Source organism: Hemicordylus capensis, chromosome 4 (genome assembly GCF_027244095.1).
Source record: "Hemicordylus capensis ecotype Gifberg chromosome 4, rHemCap1.1.pri, whole genome shotgun sequence".
Taxonomy (NCBI): domain Eukaryota; kingdom Metazoa; phylum Chordata; class Lepidosauria; order Squamata; family Cordylidae; genus Hemicordylus; species Hemicordylus capensis.
Genome location: NC_069660.1, coordinates 311,880,823 through 311,907,671, shown reverse-complemented (window position 1 = coordinate 311,907,671; position 26,849 = coordinate 311,880,823). Strand labels below are relative to the sequence as shown.

The following is a 26,849-nucleotide window of genomic DNA, read 5'->3' as shown; positions in this document are numbered from 1 at the left end:
GGACTCCCAAATGTGTTCCATAACCCAACCTACCTCACAGATGCCATGTCTACCGTACAAGGAGTGTCTTCCCTTCGGGATTTCCCTCCATGTGCTACTGATCCAGCTACGATTGAGTCTTACTTTCCAATGGGCTCAGAACATTGTGTTTTTGGTTATAATCATTCCAATTGGAGTTTTGTTAGTTGGAATGTAGCGGGGTGGGTGGGGAAAAGGTGCAATTCAGCATTCATATCTTTCTTACAAAAGTGGGATGTGATATTGCTGCAGGAAACCTGGTCTAAGGAAGATCTAAATATCAATGGTTATGTGGTTTATTAGTTGGACCCCTACTCTGATTCCAATAGGGGGAGACTTAAAGGGGGCCTGGCATGCTGCATTTTGCTTTCTTGGAAGCGGATTCTCTGCAGCTCCCTGATTTCCCTCCCTTTGCAATGGCTGTTCTCATCAAGACCCCGTGTGAGGATATATTGCTAATCAATGTTTACATCCCTCCTGGTTCCTCTTATGGCCCTATGGCTGCCATTTGGGACCAACTGGATTCTTACATTTTGGTAATCAGCTTGAAGTCTCCGCGCGCAGAGATTCTTCTTGCTGGTGACTTCAATTCTAGATGTGGCCCTGATAACAACATGATACTTGCCTCCCAACTTTGTAGTGGGGGAGATAACTCAGTTGGTTTTCTATCCCATACTCGTTTATCTAAAGACAAAGTATTTAATAAGGCTGGGGCAAATTTGCTATGCTTAGCTAGTTCGTTTGATCTAATCCCTCTAAACGAGTCGGTTTTTCCTGATATCCCCGGTGAATTTACATACCTATCCTCTTGTGGAAGCAGTGTGATAGACTATATTTTGGACTCTCCCCTGCTGTTTAGCCATGTTGTAATGTCTGAAGTTGGTGTTCAAGCCCTTAGCGACCATCTGCCCCTCTCTTTTTGTCTTAATATCCCACGACCTAGGAAGGATTGTTTCTTAGCTGGTTTACCCAAAACCCGCCCCCCCCCCATTCGAACGGGGTGGAAGGTAAAATGGTCACCTGATATGGAGAGGGAATTGAACATCTTATACTCCTCCCCAGCTGGTACTGAGTTATATACAGTAACTCTGTTGTGCAAACCCAGCTGGGAGTGACAGTAATATCTTGAGGCTGAGGTCTCACATAAGATCTCGTCTACCGACCAACTGCTTCTCGTAGAGACGTAGGATGTATGACTCTAACGAATGGTTTGATTCCAAGTGCAGGGATTTATTCAACAGGCTTAAAGGTTTATATAGTGATAATAGAGCCAGTTCCAATCAAGAGCTTCCATCAGAATACTTCACTATCAAGAAGGTTTATAAAAAATGTGTGAGGTCCGCTAAATCCCAGGCACAGAATAACATATGGAGGAGATTAATTCAGGCTACCCATAATAAGGACAGTGGTGCCTTTTGGCATATTATCTCAGGTTCCATTCACTCCAGTTTGGTTTCTATGGTTCCAGCTCAGGCTTGGGAAGCCCATTTTTATGCTCTTTTTAATGAAGTTTCGGTTTCACCAGGCAATGATTCCCTCACCTCTAAGAGCCTCCCCTTGTGGCCCCCTCTCACTTCAGATGACATAGTTAATTTAGTTAAAGGCTTAAAGAAAAACAAAGTGCCGCGTCCTGATCTTATCCTCTCTGAAACAGTATTAGGTAACCTTGGTTGGTGGGCTCATGTCCTAGCCATTTTATTTACCTCAATTAACAACACGGGTGTTATTCTCTTTTCTTGGAGTGAGGCCATTGTGGTCCCAGTCTATAAACATGGCTACCGCTCTGCTCCCTCCAGCTATTGACCTATTAGTTTGCTATCGGTGATAGGCAAACTTTATGCCCGCTATGTAATGTAATGTAATTTTATTTACAGTCATTGACCAAACAGAGAGTAAAAACCAGTAAACATTAAAATATGTATATACATATATACAGTTTAAGATTGGGGTGATATCCCATTATACCTTTTAAAAGCAATATAATTAAACTTAGCTACAGGAATAGAAATTAAAGCATCTTTGTCTGAAAGCAGATGTTTTACAAGGTTAGCATCGGATTGATCTGCCAGTTTACATATTAGAGGAGCAATAAGGCGTTCCCTGGGATACAAATGGAGATTACAGTGGAGAAGGATATGTGCGACAGTTTCTGTATCTCCTGACCCACAACGGCAGTGTCGTTCTTCTAAAGGCACACCTTGCCCGCTATCTTTTGTATAAGCTGGAGAGTTGGATGGCGGAGCACCATATTTTGGGCCCTGAGCAGATGGGAATTAGGGCCGGTCACTCGACATTGGATCATTGTATGGTATTATACCATCTGGCATGCAAATATACAGCTGCCCCTAAAGGTAAACTCTATGTCACATTTATGGACTTGCGAGCGGCCTTCGATTCTATCCCAAGAGAGTTGTTATGGGCCAAACTTAGCGAAACATCCATTGAGAAAAGGCTTTTATTTCTAATCAGATGTCTCTATGCTAATTCCTCCATTCAAGTTAGATATGATCCCTCAGGGGCCCTAACTGGCCATATTGCTACCACTCATGGAGTCAGGCAAGGTTGCTTGCTGTCATCCGTATTGTTTAACCTATTTATAAATGATCTGGCCCAGGTTTTGGGAAGGTGGATGCCCACTCCCCCAAACTGGCAGACATACGAGTACCGGTGCTACTATATGCTGATGACACAGTGCTCCTATCTCAGTCTCGGCTTGGTTTAATGAGACTTCTCAAAGTGTTTGCCCACTATTGTAACTCAAATAAACTTTTCATTAATTTTGATAAATCTAAGGTTTTGATATTTTCGAACTCTAGGAAAGTTTATAACTGGAGGATTAATCAGATCTGTATAGAACAGGTCACCAAGTTCAAATATCTTGGGATTTATTTTCAGGCCAATCTAAATTGGAAATCTCAGCGCCTATATGCTATCTCTTTGGCACGCAACACATTATTTGCCTTCTTGCGCTTCTTCTTTAGAAGAGGCATTCAATTTATACCCATGGCTTTGTGTGTGTTTCGCGCTAACATTGCGTCTCAATTGCTCTTTGGTGTCTCCATATGGACTCAGGGGATCTGTTCAGATATTGAATCGATCTAGTATAGATTCCTTAGAGCTATCTTTTGTATAAGCTGGAGAGGGAAGTAGCTACATTATCCCGTTTTCCCCCCAGCAAAGACAGTTCGGGGCCCCACTAGAGTGGGGTTTCCTTGGATTCCCTGGTGGTTAAGTGGGCAGCTCAGGCCATGAGCTCACAGTCCATGGGTGGAGATAATGCCTTAATGGGCTCAGGCATATCCCCAATAGACTAGCCCTTTCATGAGTATGAGAGCCTACTGAGCAGCAAGCTGCTTTCAGCGGCTTTGTAATGGGTCTAACTCGAGTGGTCTGCAGGGGTCTCCCCATATGATATAGACCCCCTAGCATACTTTGCCCTCCCCATCTGCATATCCCATTCCAGAGAATGTGAGTTTCCCCCTCCCATCTGGCACTGAAAGCAGGATCCCTTCCCCCGGGCTCCCAACCCCAGAATTGGAGTTTATGTGGTGCTTCTGGGGTGCCAGCGAAATGGCCAAATTTGCAGATGACACTACACTATTTAGGGTAGTGAAATCCACAATGGATTGTGAGGAACTCCAAAAAGATCTCTCCAAACTGGGGGACTGGTCGACAAAATGGCAAATGCGATTCAATGTAAGTAAGTGTAAAGTGATGCAAAATATTTGGGCAAAAAACACCAACTTCACATAACACTGATGGGATCTGAGCTGTCAGTGATTGACCAGGAGAGAGATCTTGGGGTCGTGGTGGAGAGCTCATTGAAAGTGTCATCTCAGTGTGTGGCAGCTGTGAAAAAAGCTAATGCCATGGTAGGAATCATTAGGAGGGTGATTGAAAATAAAAAAAATCTAATATTATAATGCCCTTATACAAATCTATGGTGCGGCCACATCTGGAGTACTGTGTACAGTTTTGGTCAACGTATCTTAAGAATAATATTGCAGAACTGGAAAAGGTGCAGAAGAGGGCAACCAAAATGATCATGGGCCTGGAGCACTTTCCTTATGAGGCTAAGCTACAACATCTGGGGCTTTTTACGTCGGAAAAGAGGCAACTAAGGGGAGACATGATCAATGTGTAAAATTATGCATGGAATGGAGAGGGTAGACAGAGATATTTTTCCTCCCTTTCTCACAACACTAGAACCACTAGAGGGAATATGGTGATGGCCACCAGCTTGGATGGCTTTAAAAGGGGTTTAGACAGATTCATGGAGGACAGGTCTATCAATGGCTACTAGTCTGATGGCTGTGGGCCATTTCCAGCCTCAGAGGCATGATGCCTCCGAATACTAGTTGCAGGGGAGCAACAGCAGGAGAGAGGGCATGCCCTCAACTCCTTCCTGTAGGCTTCCAGCAGCATTTGGTTGGCCACTGTGAGAAACAGGATGCTGGACTAGATGAGCCTTGTGCCTGATCCAGCAGGGCTGTTCTTATATTCTTATGAGAGTAAACTAGATTTGTGAATCAGTATGATGAAATGCTACATCTGGACTCTTCTCTTTTATAGATATGAAACCACTATCAAGAAAGAAGCACATACAAAACTGGAAGCCTTTGAGATGTAGATTCTCTGAAGAATACTCAAGATCAAATACCGTATTTTACGGACTATAAGACGCTACGGACTATAAGACGCACCTTAATTTTAATCCAGTTTTTCAGAGTTTTAACATATTAAACTGTTAAAACATATAAGACGCTCCTGAATTTTGGCGGATATTTTTCGAGGAAAAAAGTGAGTCTTATAGTCCATAAAATACGGTATACCAGCAGAACAACAAATGAAGAAGTACTTCAAAAAGCAAAAACACATAAACAAATAATACAGACAATCAAGAGATGTAAACTGGAATATTGTGGGCATATTGTCAGAGGAGTAAAATATCAAAGGCCACAACTAACGCTAGAGGAAAAGCTAGCAGGGGAAAGATCAAGGGGAAGGAGGAGAACGGGATGGGTGATTGACCTGAAAGAATAGCTGGAAATGGACACAGAAGATATCATCCTCAATTCTAGGGACCACAATCTATGGCTTTTGCTGGCCACCAGGTTCCCAATTGGAGAAGGCACATGAAGGAAGAGACCTATAAGTCAGGATAATGGATTCAAACAGGAAAGAAGGAAAGCAAAATATTATCGTATGTTTTGGAGATGGTGTAAATTATTGTGATGTTTACAGATTTCTAACACTATGAATGCAACCATGTAATGGAAAATATTTCTTTAATTACTAATAGGCATAAGAAAAAAGTCTCAGTTAATACTATAAGCCTTACCTAACAACTTCTTAAATGACACATATTCAAGAAGATTCTTCATGCAGTCAACTTCTCATGCCATGTGTCAATAAATTGAGGGTTATGCTCTGCATTTCAACAGCAGATATGCAGAACAGCAAAACGTGGTGCGGGGTGGAGTAGGAGGCAAACGTATCACTGCACACAGTTTTTTCTGCGGACATGTGTAAAGATGGAAGAGAATAGGTTTGTTTAAGATGGCTCATTTGATCAGACTATTGTCGGGGACTAGGGAATTCTAGTATTTAGTTCATCAACAGTGATACATAAATGAATTCCTACTTTGCAACTTGAAGCATCACTCTTAATCATCAATCCACAGTACTTCTTAACCAAGTGCCTCTATAGCATAATGCCTGAATAGCACTATTGTGTCACTTGGGCTGGATGTCAGCCACTGTTAGGGGGAATTCCAGTCAATAAGAAATCCCTGAGAGATTGAGAGATCACAGCCTAAGCTTTGCTTTGCATTAAGAAAAAGTCAGTCTAAGAGATCTACTACTCAGCCTCTACCAGCCTCATCAGTGAGGATTCTTTTAGCTGGATATATTAAGCGACCACTCCTACAGGCAAAATATATGATCTGTCACTGAGCGACCGCATATCTGCCCTCTTGAAAACACATAACTTACCAGTTTCATGAGCCTGTAAATTAGGAGGGATCAGCAAATCGCAGACATTCTGAGTGGAAAATTGTCATGGCCAGGATCCTCTTCTGGAATGGCAAGTGATGGAAGCCCTTGAAGAGAGAATGTGAGACTCTCAAGGCTTGAGGGAAACAGATGTCTTTCTAACTGCACTGATGGATTATATAGAGGGAAACCCACTTGCTCCTCTTGATCCTCATCATTTCTTAGTAAGTTGGCCTACTACATCATGATAAGATCATATTCTTTATCAGTGTACTTCAGAAGTAGTGACCAAGTGTACTTGAGATGAGCTCCTTTGCAACTGATATGGAAAGGCGGACCATTACTCAGCACCTCCCAAACCAATGGCAATATATTTGGTTAAGAGATTCGTGCCACTTTGATTTCTTTCTCATGGCATCTAACACAATAATTACAAAAAAATTACAACCACTCACATGGAATATTACCATGACCAACATCTGGAAAACCATCTTGGTGCAAAGTGGAGGGACTTTGTCTGCTCCCTTCCTCTACTGCTGGCCACTGGGGTTCTCCAGAAACGGAGACTGAATGACAGAGACTGAACTCTGGGAGTTGTGGCTGACATTCACAGAGAGGGACGTGTATGGCAAGGAGAGAGCTTTAGAGGGGCCAGAAATGACCAAGCATTGCTCCTGAGCCTGCTGGGAAGATTAATACTCCTTTGGCCTGTATCTCCTCCATGCATCTTGCTCTTCTTACAAGTTGTGAAGGAACAGGGCCTAAGCCACATCCTTTTTGTATATAAGGTTTTGTTTTAATTTGTAAAATCTGGTATTTTATATATGCATAATTATAGAGAGGTCTTAGTGGAAGAACTATAAGATTTTATGTTGCAATTGCCTCAGTTATTCAATGTGTTAAGAAATCTGTGCAAGAATCAAATGTTCACAGCTCCTGTTCTACAGTTTGAGTTTGGAGGGAGATGAAATGTACTGGCTTGATTTTGGAGGGGTGCGAGGCTTTGATTTTATTGGGTACATTTTACAAAATGGAGGGAACTTAAGTTGCATTGATTGCATGGTTTGTGTGTGGGGGATATTGGAGGGGAAAGGGGTGTATAAGGAAGCTGCCTTCAGCTGAGTTTCAGTGCATTTTAAGTCAGAGTCAGGAGTCAGAGTGAAGATCAAGTGGACACTAGATCTGCAAAGAGTTGTGCAGCTGGAGCGGGCAAGAAGTGAAAGAGTTGCTGAGAATAAGGGCTGCAAAGTCATTAGGAAAGAGTCAATTTCTCTGGAGAGCTGAATCATTCCCCAGCAGTCTGGGACTGAAACCCCAAAACCAAGAAGTAAGCGCAAGACCTCAGTCTGAACAAGGGACAAGCCAGGTTTGCTGGAGAAGCAGAGGTGATTGCAGAAGACTCTGGATAAGGCTCTGAAGTTAGACAGTATTAGGGCAGTGTGGATGCATTTTTGATCACACGTAATTTCTCCCTTGTGCTCATTTGGCTGCTGTTTCGGCACTAAATTTTCCAAAGAAACTATTGTATAAATTGAACTGTTTTTAGAGCAAAAATTCTTGCTTGTATTTAAAGACTCTGGAGCTGTTGTCTGTTTTCTCCATCCCATGCCTAAAGCCTATACTACACAACTTAATTTTTAGTACAACGGAAGTTGGAAGGCTGTTGTCAGAAGACTCAGTCAGAGAAAGCCTAGCAGTCTATTTGGTGGCAGCGGTTAAACTTAAAAATCCCGGGGCTAGTTGAGAAGAGATTGTGACACATAGTAGCAGCATGGTGGGATCTCTGACCCATGTGGTGTTCTTCTGAGGCCCCATTGAGACATAGCATGAAACCTCGGGTAGGCAAAGCTGTGGTTACTCTTTGAAGCTGGGAATGATGACACAGAGGATCACAGCCTTCAGCTTCTGGGCAGAGGAAGCCCTCCCTCTACCTAGTTGACACAGGCTGCAGCCCAGCAAGCTCCATTCCGCTTGTGTCGCCACTCTGTGGCCAAGGCATCACCATGCTATTGAAGCGGCAACCAATGGCTACGATGTTAGAGTGGGCGTGCCCACTGCGATCCTGCCTTTCCTGCATTGATTGACTGTGCTTGGCAGGGTGAAGACCTTTTAACCCTTTCCTTACAGCATTAGCAGCACTGCCCTTGCAAGAAGTATGGATCCAGAGGGTCATGCAGAAGTATAAAAATTGACAATTGATGGCAAGGGGCACTTTCCAATTGTTATGGGCTCTTTGGGGGAGGGATGCTGAACTGTACCTGAGAAATGGGGGCAAGTGGGCGATGGGCTGTTGAATTGGCAGGTGCAAGAAGGGACAGTGCCGCCTGAGAATTGCTGCTGGTATTTCTGTGAAATGTTGCTGGTATTTCTGGGAAATGTTGCTGGTATTTCTGGGAACTGCTACCTGCCCAGAAGGGGGTTCTGTTTGTAGTATGTGATCGCTGCATCTAAAAGGGCAGTCATGGGGCCTCCCCCCCACCCCGGTAGTGATTCCATTGCTAACCCATTCCCCACCTTTGGATGCCAGCCTACAACCAGCAAGTGGACTCTCCTGAGGGGGAATCAGCTCGTTGTTTTGATCTCAAATATCCAGAAAAATGACTGTGAGGGAAACCGTGTGGTGATGCAAATTGCCTCAGTACAGGTGTGGAGGTCATGAAAATATCAATTTTGGAGTATTATGCAGTGTGCATGTCATCAGCTAGGTGCCTCCCCTGTGGTCCAGTGGGGATGGGGGGAGAGGTGGTGGCAGCGGCATATGAACCAGACTCTCAGGTGGCAGCGGTGGAGACTCCTGGCAGGAGGAAGACTGGACTGCCCATGCAAAATGTGGAATCTGAAGGTCTGGGAAATATCTTATTCAGAGTTTCTTTTTAAAAATACAAAAGTGTGTGTGTCCCAACCCCTGCACCAGTCCATACTGATCCCTTTAACAATAAAATAAAAAGAAGCAAGTCCCCTCGTGTTCGGACCTGAGTAGTAGCTGGGGTTGCTGACATTGCGTTGGCTCAGTTCGGGACAGGGACTCTGGGTGGGACTTGATGGGACTCTGTGTGTTTTTTTTAAAAAAAAACTTGTTAAAGGCAGCATTGGATGGCAGCGAGAGCTGTCCCGCCTCCCAAATGCTGAATGGGGCTGGGCTGGGGCAGGCATGCTGTTTGGGACCAGCAGTGACGTGCTCAACAACTTTGAAATCAAATCCCTCACCAGTGAGGCGAAAGAGTGTCTTCCTCTGGCACACCTTCCTCCAACTGAGGGAGACTAGACTTCCCCTCCCAACCCAAAGTGCCTCTATCCTAATCCAAGTTCGAGGAAGAATCAGGAGGATGCTTGCTGCCACCACCACTCAGATGCTTGCCACAACCCAGGCAGGAGTGCAGGTGCATACCCTTGCCTTTCTGCACAATGGACTTTTTCCTCAGTGATGTGTGGGTGGCCACAGCATGCTTTGTGTATCACATGTGAGCTCCTGTTGCCACTGCACTCCATGTTTGGGGCACCGTGTGCTGCATCCCTGGAACCAGCTGTGGGTCCTTGGTTGACCAGTGGTGTGTTGGCACAGAGGGTCTCTGCCTTGCCTGTGGACCCATGAATGGTGCCTGCAGAGGCTGGATTGGCTTGGGATGGCCCCGGCTGCATGAGCCAGAAAGGTGCCTGCATCATCAGCTGTGGCTAACAGAGTTGCTGCTGTGGAGGATGAGCCGTGGAGGATGAGCTGATGCCTGCTCGGCCAATCTTGCAATTCATTCTGCCATACTCTCCAGGTAGGCCATGTAGTATTCAAATTGCCTCTCTGCTGCGGAATCTGAGCACTCCGTGGTCCTGGTCCACTTCCTGCACTGCGTGCTCAGTGACCTTTTGGAAGACCCTCCTGTCTACTGCCTGCCTCTACTCCTCATTGCAGCCCAGTTCTCTGAGGAGGCCACAAGTGGCGTGGCAGCTCTTTGTGTTCTGGGATATAAGGTCCCCTGCAAGCTGCCTGTGATCCACACATCTCCTGTTCAGCAGTTTATTTTATTTTATTTTATTTTATTTATTTTATTTTATTTTATTTTATTTATTTATTACTAAAACTTTTATACCGCCCTTCCAAAAGGCTCAGGGCGGTTTACATTAAAACACCATTAAAATCAATTAATCATTAAAACAAAAATTATAAAACATAAAACAATAATTAACAATTAAAAACATCATAAAACAACAATTAAATATTCAGAACTATTTAAAAACAAGTTTGAAAAAGCTGAAAAAGCCTGGTTGAAGAGGTGTGTTTTCAGGTGTTTTCTGAAAATTGTGAGAGATGGGGAGGATCGTGTCTCAGCAGGGAGCGCAATCCACAATTTCGGGGCAGCAGCCGAGAAGGTCCGTCTCTGTGTAGCCACCAAATGAGTTGGTGGCAACTGGATATGGACCTCCTCAAGTGACCTCAATGGCCGGTGGGGCTCATCGCGAAGAAGACGCTCTCTTAAATACCCAGGGCCTAAGCCATTTAGTTGCGCTGCATGCTCCAGAATCAAGAGTGGCCTTCTAGGAACGAGTCGTTCTTCCATAGGTTCAGGATGAACAGGAGCATCATCCAGTGGCAGTGGTTCCCTTGGGTGATCCCAACCTGGAGAGCCTGTTGGGGGAATAGCAGAAAAGGAGTGGAAGACTCTTGTTAGGAGCCACAGCTGCAACTGGTTTGAAAGTGTCTTGCTAGCAGCACAGAAACCATTTTGGGGGAAATCTCTCTCTGCAGACATGAAGGTAATTCAGAAGGGGTGAGCAAGAATCTGCAGAGGGTCCAGAAAGTTCTTCCACTCATCTCCTGCCTGCCTAACCTGACTCATGCGAACCAGAAGTGGTCTAATAGTTGGCCTTGCACCCCAGAGTGGCCCACCCACATAGTTGGCCTTGCACCCCAGAGTGGCTTGGAACCTCTGTGGCCCAAGCCTGCGCCATGGGCATGGCTGCATACAGTGCCACGGCTGTGGCTGCCTTTGAACCACCTAGACAGGCAGAAGAGGAGTTGGCTGCCCAGGCAGTGGGTGGGGCAGCCTCCTTTTGGAGGGGCCTGCTGCTCCCTGGCATGCTGGTAAGTGCCACCATCTGGTTTTCCCATTGCCTTTTCTCTGGGGTGGGGTGCCCACTCCGAGCCATGCTCCCAGGTGCAACATCCCTCCTATGCAAGAGGACTGATGCCAACTATTCATTGTGTGGCATGGTCCTTAGCTCCACTCCCGACATCCTGTTTTGGATGGTCACCTCCTTGAACTTTTTCTTGAGGTGCTGGAGTCTTTCCTTGCACTGCACACCCATGTGTTGGAAGTCCCTCCATGCCATCTCACTGGACATCCAGTTAAACGTGGTCTGCTTCCTGAACTACTATGACAGTTTTGATTGAACATGGTCAGTGCCTAGAAGTCCACAAACACCCCTATCTCTGCCTCTGTCCACAACTTGGCACAGACTTTCTTGGCCCCATCCTCAGCCTGGCTGCTTTCAGTGGCATGTCATGGATGGCAAAGTGGTGGTCGAATGCTGAGACTGCATAGCTGGTGAAGGATTCAAAAGCTGGGGGTTAGAGGAGCAGGGCAGGAGGGGAGTTGTCATCAACCTTGTGCACGCCGAGCAAGTGTTTAACAGAGACCAGCCTCAAAGTCATTAAAAATGTCATAACTTTGTTTTTCCTGTGTCAGCTTCTACACAGGCATTGTTCACACAAGCAGCTGGGAGGTAGGAGATTGCACCAAAGATATCCAATAAGGACAGGGCTGAAAGATTCATGGGCAGGACTAAGTCAGGCTCTGGAAGCTACAGTGGTTGAATTCTGAGCCCGACATTGGCAGCATCAATGGTTCACCACCATGGCTTGTGGAGAAATGAGAACAGATCTGAGAAACTGCAGATTCTGCCATGCCCTGTTATACCACTCTTTCAAAGGAAAGGCGTATGTGCACTTTCTTGGGGGGAAAACCTGGTTGTGAGCACACCCCTCTCCCATCACCCTAATATAGCCCCACTTTTGAACTGTTGGTAAACTTCAAAGGACTAGGAAGGGAAAGGTGTGGCCCTTTGAAAGCTACTGCCCACCAAAAAAAAAAAAGGCTCCTCCCCTTCACCATCTTCTGTTCTCAACTTTCCTTTGATAGATAGACTCGCTTTCTGGCAATATTTGAAGGAATAGTTCTTGCTTGGCGAGACCTGGCAGTCCTTGTGGTTCTTTAAAGCATGGTCCTCAATCAAGCCCACCCAAGGACATCCCTGGTCTGTTTTCACTTGCCCATCACCTCTCTCCAGTTTTGGTAGTGTGTGGGTGCCACAGCACTTCAGGCCATAGCCTCTGACCATGGTTCAATAGCATATTCAAACCTTTGTGCACTGCCACATTGGTACAATGGCACATTTGTGAAGTATCTTGAACCCAAATACAACAGTGTGTAACATGCACATCGTGGAGCACAGGTAAGACATAGGTGTGGAAGGAAGTCAACCGCATGAACATAGACCCATGAGGAGGACCTAGTTCTTATGATGGAACAAGGGGGAAACAAGGGCAATGGAGATGTGTGTGCTGGGGGATGTGTTCAATTGATGGTTCTACCAGGACTCTGTCTATCTGTGTAAAAAACTCTGCAGTGATGAGTTGTGGGGGAACTCTCCCCCTGTCTCCATCTTGTTCTACCTTCCTTGTATTGGTGGGGAACACTAGAGGTCCAAAACTTGTAAAGTGAGCATTCGCTGATGTGGTTCTGTCCCTTTGAATGCATGAACTCCAGGGATGTGATATCCTTGATGCCAAGGAGCAGCAGGGCGCTTTCCAGATTTCACGCCACCACAGTGTCATGATGTATCCCTTAAGTGTGCTTCTGTACTGCCCATGTCGTGACATCGCAGTCCCTGTGCTGTAAGCAAGGTGCCATTCACATTTCTGATGCTTTTTGCCCGTTGTAGGAGGCAACTGATTTCAACTGCGGTTTTAAATCAGCACCACAAAATGCCGCAGTTTACGCCACTTTTTGCTATGTACAGTGTTGAAGTATCGGGGTACCCCTGACACCAATAGGGGAGGTTCGTTCCTGGGCAGATGGAGCCCAATAATCAGCCCAGACGAGAGGACTTAAAATCAAAGTTTTATTTGCCCTTAAGTAGCAAAGGTGCTGCTTGGCTCGCGCTCAAAGCAGGACAAAGGCCTGATACAGAAGCAGCACATTCATACACCAAAGCATCCTTAAGAAAACAGTTACAGATAGTTACAGAAAAAGAAACAGTTATATGTCATAGGTCATAACTCATAGTTAGTTCCCCTTTCGTCTGGAAATGGGTCTGGAAATAGGTCATAAATTAGTCGTGCAAGCAGTAGGCCGGTCTCGTCTTTATCTTGCCCCCCTCAGCACTTGCGGTTCCCATGCTAAATATGATTTTTGCTAACTGTGGGGAAACTAACTACCAGGGGTGAAGGGCATTTCAGCATAAGCAATATCTTAATATAAACCCCAACAAAATGGCGAAGCTTATGTCAAGCAATTGATTCCTAGTTCCAACTTATATAGCCCATACACCAGTGTGCTGTCTGGAAGCCACCCAGGAGGAGAATGGAGATGGCAGTGGGCAAGGCATCAGCTCCAAGAGGTGGCCAGCCAGGAACGCAGCTGCTCTACATTTTCTGGCTGAGTCTACTGAAAACAGCCTTCCAACTTTTGTTGTAGTAAAAAGTATGTATTGCGGTAAAGGCTTTAAACATGGAGTGAAGAAAACAGACAGAAGCTACAGAATTTTAAATACAAACAAGAAACTTAACTTGCCACAGGGACAAAACCACAGCTTCACAAATTCCAACTCATACCTCTGGCATGTTTACCTCTGGTTTGGCATTATGTCCGCATGGGGTCTGATTTGTCTTAGATGTATTTTTATTGAGGCAGGGATTTTCTAACGCCGGTCCCTAGATGTTGTTGGACTTCAGCTGCCGTAATCCTCAACCACCATGTGAAAGGCCAAGCAAAGGAGGGCCTGCTCTGATTTGCACTGGAATGGGAGACTACATCTTTCTGCACAGTAAGATATTCCTCTTAGGGAATGGGGCCATTCTGGGAAGAGCACCTTCATGCTTGCATGCAAAATGTTCAAGGTTCCCTGCCTGGCACGGTTGAGTGGGATTCCTGCCTGTAACCTTGGAGCAATTGCTGCCAGTCTGTGTAGAAAATACTGAGCTGGATGGACCACTGGTCTTGCTTGGTATATGGCAGCTTCCTATGTTCCTATGGCCCAAGTTATATATGGCCCAACCCCTGTTTTAAGGCTAAACTGCACAGGATGTTAATAACACCATTGGAAGTACCCCCAGTCTGATGTGATTTGCAAACATGCATGACAGCACAGTCCAGATTAGGACTGTGAGGGGCAGGGGAGTCAGGGAACTCCTTTTAAAAAGGATTTCACTTCTAAATATTTGTTCTAAAAAGGGAGATCTAAGTGTGAGATTCCTTGTCTTAAGATATATTAAGACTAAACTACACAATGTCAATTACATCATTGAAAGTACCTCTGGGCGGTTGTTATTTGTGAATTGCATATGCCTGGTGGTACAGTCTGGATTTGGACAGTAGGGGGTGGGGGAGTCAGGGAACTCCTTTAAAAATGGTTCTCATTTTCAGATATTTGTCCTGAAAAGGGAGAAACAGCCCACGCTTTACTCTGCCCTCCTGCCTCCCTGCCTCAGTGGCAAGATGCTGGCCCTTGCTCAGAGTGCAGAGAGTGTTTGATATTATTTGTACAGGAGCAAGAAAAACTGTTGGGTTTTATCATATCCACATAGCTCTTTAACAGCAAAGGCACAGATGGGTGGGGAGAGAAGAACAAGGTGGCATGAGGCCAGAGGCCCACCTTCATTTTCTTCCCCAGGGCCCATTTCAATCTTCCTACACCCCTATGCCAGTCTCAATGCCAATGTGAGCTGAGCTGTCATTGTCACCTCACACTTCTACTCCTCCAGCCAGTGCACCAGCAGCCATATAGTGGAGAAACCTATACACAGGGCAGGAAGCCACAGTCCAGAAGGAACGTGGAGAAACAGACTGGAGAAACAGACTGGTTCAAGATCGGCAAAGGAGTAAGACAAGTCTGTATACTTTTTCCGTATTTCTTCAACTTATATGCTGAACATATACTGAGAGAAGCTGGATTGAAAGAAGGTGAGCATGGTTTTAAAGCTGGAGGAAGAAACATCTGCAAGCTCTAGTAATGAAAGTCAAGGAGCACAGTGAGAAAATGGGACTACAATTAAATGTAAATAGGACTAAACTAATGAGCACCGGCAGGGAAAGAGTGGTGCTGTTTTAAGGTTGGGGAGGGTGCATTTACACCTCCCGCCACTCTATCCCTGCCGGTGCTCCAGTTTTCTAAAGTCCATCAGGGCAGCAGTGTACCTCCCTGCTGCCCTGTTGCCCCCATTTACCAGAACTAACTGGAAATATCCAACATGCCTGTGTGAGCCGGTGCATGCATGCGCATGTCGGGCATACCAGCGCATGTGTTGGGCATGTGCACATGACATTCACGCACACACATGGCATATGCAGGGGCATCAGATACTTCCAGTTAGTTCAGGTAAAAAGGGGCAACGGAGCAGCAGGGAAGTATGCTGTCACCTCGATGGACTTTAGAAAACCGGAGTGCTGGTGGGATGAAAGCGGCAGGAGGGGTAAGTGCACCCTCCCCTGCCCTTAAAGCAGCACCCACCCACCTTCAAACCATCCCTGCCCAGTTCCGGGCACATCCCTAGTAAGGCATTGATTTAATGCTACTGAATGTTGATACTAAATCCCAGCTGCCAAATGTTGCCAATATCAATGGCTTCACCTCAATCCGATAGTACATCTCAGAATTTAACATACAGTTGTTGGATGCTGAACAATTGTTGGATGCTAAATATTAATGATTTCCTGAACTTTAACACATCCAGGAAATATTCACCAGGTTGAAAACATTCTACAGGCGAAGATTCTGAATCTAATTATTTTCAGTTCTTGTATCATCTGGCCAGGGGTTCTCAAATGTGGGCTCCCAGATATTGTTCAACTATATCCTATCATATCCACCTTGAATGGTGATGAAAGGACACTCGTCCAACCACATCTGGTTGGACTAGTTTTGAGAATCCCTGATCGAGTCCCAAATGGACAATCTCCATTTTGTGTTCCATTCACATCATATCAAATTGGTGCCAAGTTTCTGAGATTTTCAGGAAGAGGGTGAATACTTTCTTGTGGGGTGCAGAAGGTACAACCACTTCTAAAGCTGCTCCCAAAAGATTCCATCTGGTCCCTGCTATTTTCTCTCCATGCTCTCAAGACGCTATTTAATTATGTTGTATAATTTAGAGAGGGGCCTCCAAAAACAACAACAGGTCAATTGATTTGGCAAAGCTCCAGCCCAGCCCAATTACAGTTATCTGGAAAAGAAGTGTCCTACAAATATAGAAACTGGCCTTCCCACTGTTATGGCCTCAGGGGGCTCCTAACTGGGCTTCAGCTGTGGCATTCTGCTCTTCCACACAACCTTCTTCATCCTTGAACACTCTCTGGAGTGCAAATTCCATGGACACCCTAGGGCGGCCTTGCTTCTGTCGCCTCCCAACAAGGAAATAAATCAGTGGGTTGATGCTACTGTTTAGAAGGGCACATATGAAACCCAATGCCGTTAGGAGGAAATTACCATAATTAAAAAAAGTTATGATATAAATGGCATTCACTGGGAAAGCAAAGATGAGGAAGAAGAGAAGTGTAAACAAGATGACAGTGACCAGCTTTCCCCGCCGGTGCTGCTGTGGTTTACAGCAGACTTTGATGAACAGGGTCAGTGTGGAGATGACCATTAGTGGAGTGCAAAGGAAAGCAGCCACAGTACCCAGGATCTTCAATGAAAACATTCCATCATTCACAGCCATTAAAACAATTAAGCGTAAAACAAAGATCAGGAAGGACAGAATCCATATTAGGGCACACACAAAGGCGGATAAGCGTGGTGGCTTGTGGCATCGATACCACAGTGGGAAGAGGACAGCCATACACCTGTCAATGCTGATGGCTACCAGTAGAAATGCACTACTACAATGCAGGAAAAAAAATACTTCTGTTAATAACACATACCCGCCCCAAAATCTTCTACTAAGATCTACCGCATACCAAACTGCAAAACTACCTACAAAGAGGAGGACACCAAAGTCAGCTATGGCCAGGTTGAGGATATAGGTGGTGAAAGGATTTCTCTTAATTCGGAAGCCAAGAAGCCAAATGACCATTCCATTCCCCACTAAACCCAAAAGGCATATGATGAAAAAGATGCCATTCATAATCCATAGCGCCTTATCCAATGGAGGATCTTTTGGGAAATAAATGGGCTCGTGGTAAAAAATCCAAATAGATCCATTCATTGTGGTGATTTCGATGGGTTCTTCTCTGGACAAATCCATACCTGTTAGGTACAAGAAATGCATGATAAATGAGGATACATTACATCCTATACTTGATGGAGCAAAGAGTGCCATGGAAGCATGACATGTCATTTTTTTCATCAGTCCTAACTTATTCAGTGGCAAAATTTTGCACTATGGCTAGCAGAGTGCATTGTGAATTTACAAATGACTACTGCAATCAATAATTGGGTGAACTGAGTAACGATAAACTATCAAATTTAATTGGTCTCTGCCTGTTTCAATAGATTCTATTTTATTCTATCATTATTTTTGAGATGTGTGTCCTTTATTGTTATTCTGTCATTACATTTTATACTGTTAGATATTTGATTTCTATTCCCTGTGGTTATATCACATCTGGCGTTACATCCTATGGTTACATCCATTGGTAACTTCCCTATGGTTACATCCATATTGTTACATCCTTATGGTTTCATTACATCTATACTACATTTGGCCAAGAACCATAATAATGGATTTACTTACTTACTTATTTACTTGTTATGTGGAGGACTTTGTGTCATTTATGGAGCAAGATAAATGAAGGGACATTAAATCCTAGTCATGATGGAGCAAAGAGTGTCACAGAATTGCACCACATGTAGTTCTTCAACCAGTCCTAAGTACCTCAGTATACGATGGATGGTGCATGGAAACAGGGAGATTACTTAAACAAGTGCCTGCTTTGCTGGAAGCATTTGGACAACAGCATATAGTTCTGTAATGTGCTCTTAGGCTGATTGCCTAAGAATCAACACAGAGTACTTCAATCTTTAAAAGATGGACCTTAGGTTTGGGGTCAAGTCCTTGTGCAATGACTCCATATAGGCATTCCAGTAAACATGCACCAGAGGGACCTATTGCTCATTCTGTCCTGCTCCCTCCTTGCATATTGCCTCTGTCAATGGGTATAGGTGGGTGAATGCCGGCAAATGTAGGTGGGCATGTGCAGGAAAGTGGCACAGGAGAGCATACACAGGCAAGCAGCAGAGGCAGGTGCATGCACAGCTTGGGTGTAAATGTATTGGTGGGTGAGTGCAGGCAGGTGCAGATGAATATGCATGGATACAGGCATGGGTAGATGCAAACAAGTGAGGCTGGGTGCAGTTGAGTAGCTACAGGCGGGGAGAAATATGCAGGGGGGTTCAGGCAGATAGGTGTGGCTGAATGCAGGTAGGTGGTAGGGACAACAGGTAGGCAGGTAGGGACAGGCAGGTGGAGAGCAGATACAAAAGTGGAGGTTGTGTAGGACAGTCTCAGAGGATCTCAATACAAAAGAACAAGGCTGCAGGCTAATGTACTATGGCTCCACACTCCAAAGGCAGAGGCACAGAAAGGAATTACTGCTCCAACAGGTATTATCTAGTGTGGTGGGGGGAGAAACATAGTTCAATGTCCCCAAAGTGCACTTTAGTGGGAGCAGAGAGACTGCATAAGGCAGGGCTGCCATATATTTGATTGTTACTGCTGTGAGTTAGAGATGGAGCTCCCTCTGGTCAGGTTCCTTCCCATGCAAGATCCCTGAACACCATTCAGGCAGAAATTGCTTTTTCAGTAGAATTGTTGGCTTAGCATTCAATCCATTATACAACTGCAGACAGAACCCATCCCTTTGTTCATGCACGTATCTGCACCCTAAGGTTTTGGGTGACCTATGTGCCATTTGACTTGGGTCCTCCTTCCCCTTATGCCTAGACATCAAGACTAATAGCCATTGATAGACCTCTCCTCCATGAATTTTTCTAAGCCCCTTTTACAGCCATCCAAACTGGTGGCCATCACCACATCCCATGGTAAGGAATTCCATAAACAGATTAATTAGGCATTCTGTAAAAAGTGCTTCCTTTTTTCAGTCCTAAATTTCCTGTCCATCAGTTTCATAGGATGACCACTGGATCTAGTGAGATGAGAGAAGAAGAACTTCTCCCTATCTGCATCTATCATGCTTACTGCTGGCCCAATTAGTGGCCCTGAATAAATCAGTGTGTTTTCCTTTTTACCCCATGCTTCCATTTTTTCCTCTTTAGGGCACCATTTGCCCCACATTCACCAAATCCAGAAAATGTAACAGGGAGTGCATTCCTAGGGTGCAACAAGAGAGAAGGCCCTATACCATATGCATAGCAACTCAACCTCCCTCAGTTTCAGTGCATGGACCAAAGCTCCCTCTGATGACCTTCTTGGACAGGCTGGAAACTTAAGAGGCAGGCCAGGTATCCAGGACCCCCAAAATTAAGGACCCTAAACATGAGAACCAGCATCCATCAGCACAGCTAACATGAGTACCAATTACAGAGGAGTAATAGCAGGCGAGAGGGAATGCCCTCAACTTCTGCCTCTAGGCTTCCAGCAGCATCTGGTGGGTGACTATGTGAAACAGGACACTGGACTAGATGGACCTTGAACCTGATCCAGCAGGGCTGTTCTTAACACGTGCTCTATTACCTTACTTAAGAAGGGGAGATTTGAAACAGGCCAGTAGTTATCAAGGCTGGAGGAATCGAGGGAGGACTCTTTATTTTTACTTGAGCCTCCACCTCCTTCTTGAGGCTCAATGGCATCTTGCTGCCCCTCAATGAAGCATTAATAGTTACCTCCAAGCACCTACCTGTTCCCTCCCTAGCAGATTTTTATTAGCGAAGAATAGCAATGGATTATAGCTCATGATGTTGCCCATACATTGCCCAGAAATGTATCTACTTCCTGCCCATAAACATATCTACTTCCTAAGCAGCATTAACTGTAAAGAATCCATCACAACTGGACCTGATGGTTGCTGAGGCAGGTCTCCGGGAACTGCCAAAACCCTGGTGTTCAGGGGCCTTCAAATGGCCGGGGCCGAGGGCCTCCATCAGCCCCACCCCTGCGCTCACCCCGCCAAACCTCCGCTGTTTTTTTTTTTAATTACAGTGGCTGAGGGGTGGCTGTGGGGGGAAGGGGAGTTGAGCAGTCCTTCTCCTCTCTCCTCCCCTCCCCCAGTGGTGGAGGGTACTGGAGCAACACTGGGACTGTCCATTTGGGCCAGCCTCTTTTACCAACTGTGAGGTGCATCTGCGCAGTTGAGATTGTTGCAGGCTCATGATGTCATGGGAGAGGAAGAAGGGAGAATGCCTGATCCACTCCCCTACATAGCCACCCCTCAGCTGTGCTAAGAATTAAAACAAAAGAAACAAAAAAAAAAACAGTGGAGGTTTAGCAGGACAGGCCCCCCAAATGAGGTTTCAGGGGGCCTCATGCGGGGGGGGGGGGGCTTGCCACTTGGCAGTCTGGGCACCCAAATTACCTAGTTGCACCCCTGAGAATACTGACCTCACTCAACTCAAAACTTCCTATACACCTCAGTAGAGATAAAGCACCGAAAGAAGACTACCAGTTTGAATAGGGCAGGCCCCCAAGCCCGTAAATTCCTTAAAGAGAATATGTGTAAGATCTATCTGCTGCTTTACCCATAACAGCAGAGGACTGATGTTAAATACTGGTGCCTACTCTTACTCTGTGCTGCAGCCACTTCCAGGGAATTGCCACACCACCAGGAGGAAGCTTTGTCATATGAAGTGTCCTGTCTTATTGTGTAAGACCTAGTTCTTCTCAGTAAAATAGGGGACAAGTGATTTTGATTAAGGTTCTGGCTCTTCTCCTCACACACAGGTGGCCACAAGATGTTGGTAACAAACCTTATGGAACACTCTGCTTTCTCTGCTGCTTGCTTTATCCCTACTTCCCAAAGACTGTTGTATAAAGGTGACTGCAGGTTACCCAGCAAATTCCTCAGGGCAAATCCCTGGTTCTTCTTTTCTGAAACCAGCAGGAAGACATAAGTTTCAAGCTCCTAGACAGCTGGAATCTGAAAGTTCCCAAAAATGGTTTGCAAGAAACATGCTCTTCTTGCAGGCTGGACTCACAGGACTTGGCTCATGCCAACTGACTAACACATCTCTTCTGTACCTGCAGAAGGGGAAAGAAGAGATCAAACAATTCAGGGCTCTACACACAGCCATCAATTCCCACTCTTCCCTTGTGCCAGCTGCATTTCCTCCTGACTCTCCAAAAAATTAATATCTCCATATCACCCAAGTCTCTACCAGATTTTTGTGCTAGTTTTGTACCATTTTGTATCTCAGGCCCTTAATTTTGCACTGCCTCTTTTAAGGGTGTAATGGACATCTCAAATGGGGGTTCCAGGGAAATGCTTCTGTATAAATTGTATATTTTCTTATTGTTGGAGTGGGCAGCTTCCAGAAATTATAGGGTTAATGACATCAAGTGATTTTCCTTGATTGACAGTTTATAGACCCTAGGTCATGACCCAATCGGCTAACAACTTGGGTGGGACTGAAGGGCTCCTGAGGATCTTCTGGGAAGAAGGACAGTGTGCCCAGGTGAGAATGGAGCAATGGAGTCTTGCCAAGTTCTCTCAGGGAGCGTTTTTCAAGTCCCTGGGGGTCAGGGGATGCAGGGTTGGTCTCGCTTAAGTTCTGGTGAGGTCCGAAGGAAGGAAGCCAAGGTGTATGGCTTCAGAAGGTTAGATGTAGGGAAAGTACTTTACTAAGGGTTGTGTTGGAAGTTATTTTCTTTTGTGTTCATGTCTTTGCAAATTCCCTCTATATACTTTATAATCATCTCACTGCAACAACAGCCTAGTAAAGATTAAGTCAAGTACCACCCATAAACATCTGGGTGATAGGAATAACTCTTGTAACTGCTACGAAGTTAATCCTATTTGTAGCAGCTATGCTTAAAGTTCTAAATCTGCTTTTTTTGGTAGTAAATTAATAAATTGTTTTCTTTGTTCACAAGCCCTCTTGGAGTGTTTGACTGACTCTGTGATGGGGGAGGGACAGCAAAGCCTGCTATTTGCCTACTTAAATATATATAAGTGGAGCCATGTTTTAATATTTGCTTGCTAGCAAAATAAAGAGGGGATTGAAGCAATATCACTCATTTTCTGTCAAAGGAACCCTGCTAGCTAAGGAGCGGTTGGAAGCAGCACAGGTGCATAGCTATAATTGAGTGGATGGGTTCAAAGAACTCGGGCCTCCAGCTTCTAAGGACCCCCAGATCCATCCCTCCCTATTTTCTTTTATCTCCCTCCCTCCAAGGGGCCATTGGGGAGAGGGGCAAACACTGGACCGTTCTCCCCTAGCTATGCCCCTGAAGCAGCATAGCTTCAGGTATGTGCATGGAACCAGCTGGCCTGGTTTGGTTTGAGTCCCGACTGGTGATAATGGAGGCCGGTGGGGGGAGGGGGAACCTCCATGGATCCCTCCAGGAACTCCGCCAAAGGGGGTAAGTGACTTAATTTTTTTAAAAAAAAAAATAACACCAAACAAACTTGCAAACCCCCAAACAGTTGGGGGGTGTTTGGTCTGGGGTCGGACCAAACAGGTGGTGGTTTGGTTCGACCTCAGACCATCGAACCGAACCGGCTCGACTTTGAACCTCTCGAATGTCAAGCCGGTTTGCACACCCCTAGCAATACAACCTAACAGAGATGCTTTAATTAATTTCAAACCCAGTCAGCCAATGAGGTTCAGAGAGGCATGGCTAAGCTGTAGTCTCCTCTCAGGTGGCCTGGGCTTGAGTTTTGGATTGTTACAATTGTCATATACTGTATCTCACAAACTTCTTCCAGAGTTTTCTGCTAGTTTGGTACCATTTTGTGGTTTCTGGGGGTGCAAACATGGCTGCTCAAATTTCATAGACTGTTATATGGTACATTACCAGAGACAAAGACACATGGGGGAAGGAAAATAGGCCTGTGTATGTGGAAAAAGTAGGATCTGATCCAAACCTGACCCAATCCTATCTTTAAAATGTCGGAATGGGGTTCTTTGCTCCCTGGGCAAGTTGGATATCAGATTGGAGTAAGAATTCCAGTGGGAAGTCTGACTTAAACTTGAATTTTCCCTCATAGAGGACAATGGGGAAATGGGAGGATCACTAAAAATCACCAGTTGGATCTAGAGCATTGGAACTTGCCACACATATGGGGATGGTCCAGGGAATTTTAAGCAGATTGGTCAATCGTGTGATTTTTGGTGAAGCCCAGAGTGGTACTTTATGTTGGTTCAAGAAGGCAATGGCAGAGAGTTTACATAATCATGCAACTTCTGCCTAATGCATTTGGCCTGTTAGCCATAGTAGCTTCTTCCACACTTCTGGGGTGCACTGTTGCAAGCACTGCAGGCTTCCAGAAGCCTCTCTGATGCTTCAGGCTACAGGCTTGTTGATTCTCATTCTTGACATGATCAGGTGCATCATGGGATCATTCGTGAGCTCTCAGTTTGTTGGCACATTGGGACTAGTCACTTAGCCGGCAGTGGGATAGTTACCCCCAGATTTAGCAGCTTCCAAAGCCAAACTGAAAGGGAACTAGCCTCACGCCTTTCCATATGTTTGGGAATGCCTAAGTAGACTTTTGAAGTTAACTCACAAAAAGGTTCTTGCGGGTTGGGTGGTAGGTAGCAACCATCATGCCCTACCACCCAACCTGCTTTGTCATCTTTAGGCACTACCCATGAGGAATAGTAGTATGCTCTGAGTTCCCCATTATTATTCCCTATGGGCAAAACTGCATGCTTCTACGTGACTTGTCTCACAGTACAAAAAGGGAATCTCCTAGCACAGTACACAGTTTAACTCACAATCACATTTACAGGGAGTGGCCATTTCTCCCCAGTAATGCCATGGCATTGCTTCCTTCCCTGGGGCTTTGTGAGGCAACTCCTGGGAGGAAAGGGGGCATTTTAAAGGACCAGCACAGTAGCAGCCCAGAAGGCTGCCCTTTTCCAATTAGAATGAAGCCTATTTCTTGAATTCAGGAAAGCCTCTCAACGATATCAGTTGGTTACAATATAATGTGCTATGATCTCTCATTGAATTGTATCTTTTTTCAGACATATTTTTCTTCGATCATACCCAGTGAGAAATTGCCTGGTAAGGCTTGCATGGCATCAGTTCAGATCATCAGTGCAATGAGATACACCGCACTATATTTTATTAACTTCATACTTGTGCAGAGAATATGGCTCTTAGATTTGCTAGCCATTTCTGCATAGCATTTAAGCTTTCTGGTAGAGGGTGGGCTTGCTATCAGCTGGATACCAATGGCAGGCTTCTTTATACAACTGAGGGACAGCCCTCAGATTTCATTTTTGATGAAAGGCTTTTCATATAGCTATCGTTTAATATTTGTGAGGGACTCCTTGGGTTGGGCAAAGCTAGCATTAAGTGTGTGTAATTGGAGCTGAACTTTTTATCAGAGTAGTAATGATTGTGTCAATAGTATCAGCAGTTCTTCCAGATTTGCAGTTTTGGAAGTTGTGCTATATGTCATGATAGATGGATTCAAACTGGAAAGAAGGATAGCAAGATATTATGCTATTTTTTGGAGTTGTAAATTATTGTGCGCTTTACTGTTTTCTAATACTCTGAATGCAATCATATAACAGAAAATATTTCTTTCATTACTAATAAAAGGCATAAGTAAGAAGTCTCAGTTAATATGATAAGCCTTACCTAACTACTTCTTAAGTGACATCTACTGTATTTCAAATTGAAGATTCTTCATGCAACTCCTCCAGTCACACGTCAATAAACTGAATGTCCCACTCAGAGTTTCCACAGGAACTGCACAGGAACTGGTTCCAAAGGCTCTATGCGGTTCTCACAAATAAATACAGGTTGACAGTGATCACAACCTAAGCTTTGCTTTGCATTAAGAAGAAGAAGAAATCCATCTAAGCGATCTAATACTGAGCCTTTCCCAGCCCCTCACTGAGGATTCTTTTAGCTGGAGACCATATAAGAGGTCTCCATATAAGACCATATAAGAGACCATATAAGAGGCTTCCTACAGGCAAAGTAGATGACCTGTCACTGAGCTTTAGCATCTCCCCTCTTGACAACACACAACCTACCAGTTTCAGGAGCCTGTGAATCAGGAGTGATCAGCAAATTGCAGAAATGCTGAGTGGAGGATTGCTGTCATCCAGGATCCCCTTCTGGAAAGGCAAGTGATGGGAGCACTTCAAGAGAGAACGTGACACTCTCAGCGCTTGAGGGAAATGGATGTTTTTCTAAATGCACTGGATGATATAGAGGAAACCCCACTTGCTCCTCTTAATCTTCATCATTTCTCAGTAAGTTGGCCTACATCATGATGAGAACATATTCTTGATCAGTGTACTGCAGAGGAAGTGACCAAGCATTCTTGAGATTAGCTCTTTTGCAACTTAGAAGGAAAGGGGAAACTGCCCATTACTCAGTAGCACCCAAACCAAGAGAAATGTATTTGTGTAAGAGATTTGTGCCTTTTTGATTCCTTTCTCAAGGCATCTAACAGGATAATTACACAAAACAATTACAAACACTCGTATGGAATATTATTATGAACATCTGGAAAACCATTCTTGGTGCAAAGTGGAAGTACTCTCTCTCTGGAAGTACTCTCTTCTGTTGATGACCACTGGGATTAGAGTGGGCATTCCCAATGTGATTATGCCTCCCCAGCATTGATCACTCACCTTCGGCAGGGCGACGAAATTTTAACCCTTTCCTCACACCACTTGCAGCACTGCCCTTGCAAGAACTATGGGACCAGAGGGTCAGGCACAAGAACAATAATTGACAGTGGGACCAGATGGCAAGGGGCACTTTCCAATTGTTATGGGCTCTTTGTGGGAGGGATGCTGAACTGTACCTCAGAAATGGGGGCAAGAGGGTGATGGGCTGTTGGCTTGGTGGGTGCAAAAAGGGACGGTGCCCCCTGAGAATTGATGCCATGTGGAGTCTGTGCAGCTGTTCTCGGGGCCCAAGGGTGGATCTGATGCAAATTGCTGCTGGTGTTTTGATGAAAATTAGTTGCTGCCGGAAAGGCAGTGCCTGGTAAAGCCACTGTAACCACCAACTTTGGGCAGGAGTTAGCTGCATTGTATACATCTCAGCTTTGAAACATGGAGGGAAGTCTGCTTGTAGGCTGCGATTGCAGCATTTGAAAGGGCTATCATGGGTACGTCCCTGGTCGCGATTCCATTTCTTACCCATTCCCCACCATTCATTGTGATCCTAAAACCAGCAATTGGACTCTCCCAAGGGGGAACCTGCTTGCTGCTTTGGCCTTAAACATCCAGAAAAATAGCTTGTCACTCCTAGCTGTGAGGATCCTGCATTCCCTGTGTGTGTGTGTGGGGGGGGTGTCCTCTTTTAATCTCCCTGGGGAAAGACAGGCTCTGTTCCCTATTTAGGTAGGAAGGGAATTGGAGCCCCCTTCCTCTCTCCCCCAGGAAGAGGGGATTGGGTCTCTCTCTTTCTACTTTAACTGGTTAATGATAGAATGCAAACACTTTCCCTCAACATCTTGCCAGGTGTGCTCATTATGAGT

At 45.1% G+C, this 26,849-nt stretch overlaps 1 protein-coding gene across 1 annotated transcript; it reads right to left on the bottom strand.

Annotated features, from left to right (window-relative positions):
• Positions 1 to 16,498: 16,498 nt before the first annotated feature.
• Positions 16,499 to 17,464, bottom strand: LOC128323244 (proto-oncogene Mas-like). The gene has a single exon (XM_053245972.1). The coding sequence runs from the start codon at positions 17,462 to 17,464 to the stop codon at positions 16,499 to 16,501; it is 966 nt and encodes a 321-aa protein (XP_053101947.1).
• Between the last annotated feature and the right edge of the window lie 9,385 nt (positions 17,465 to 26,849).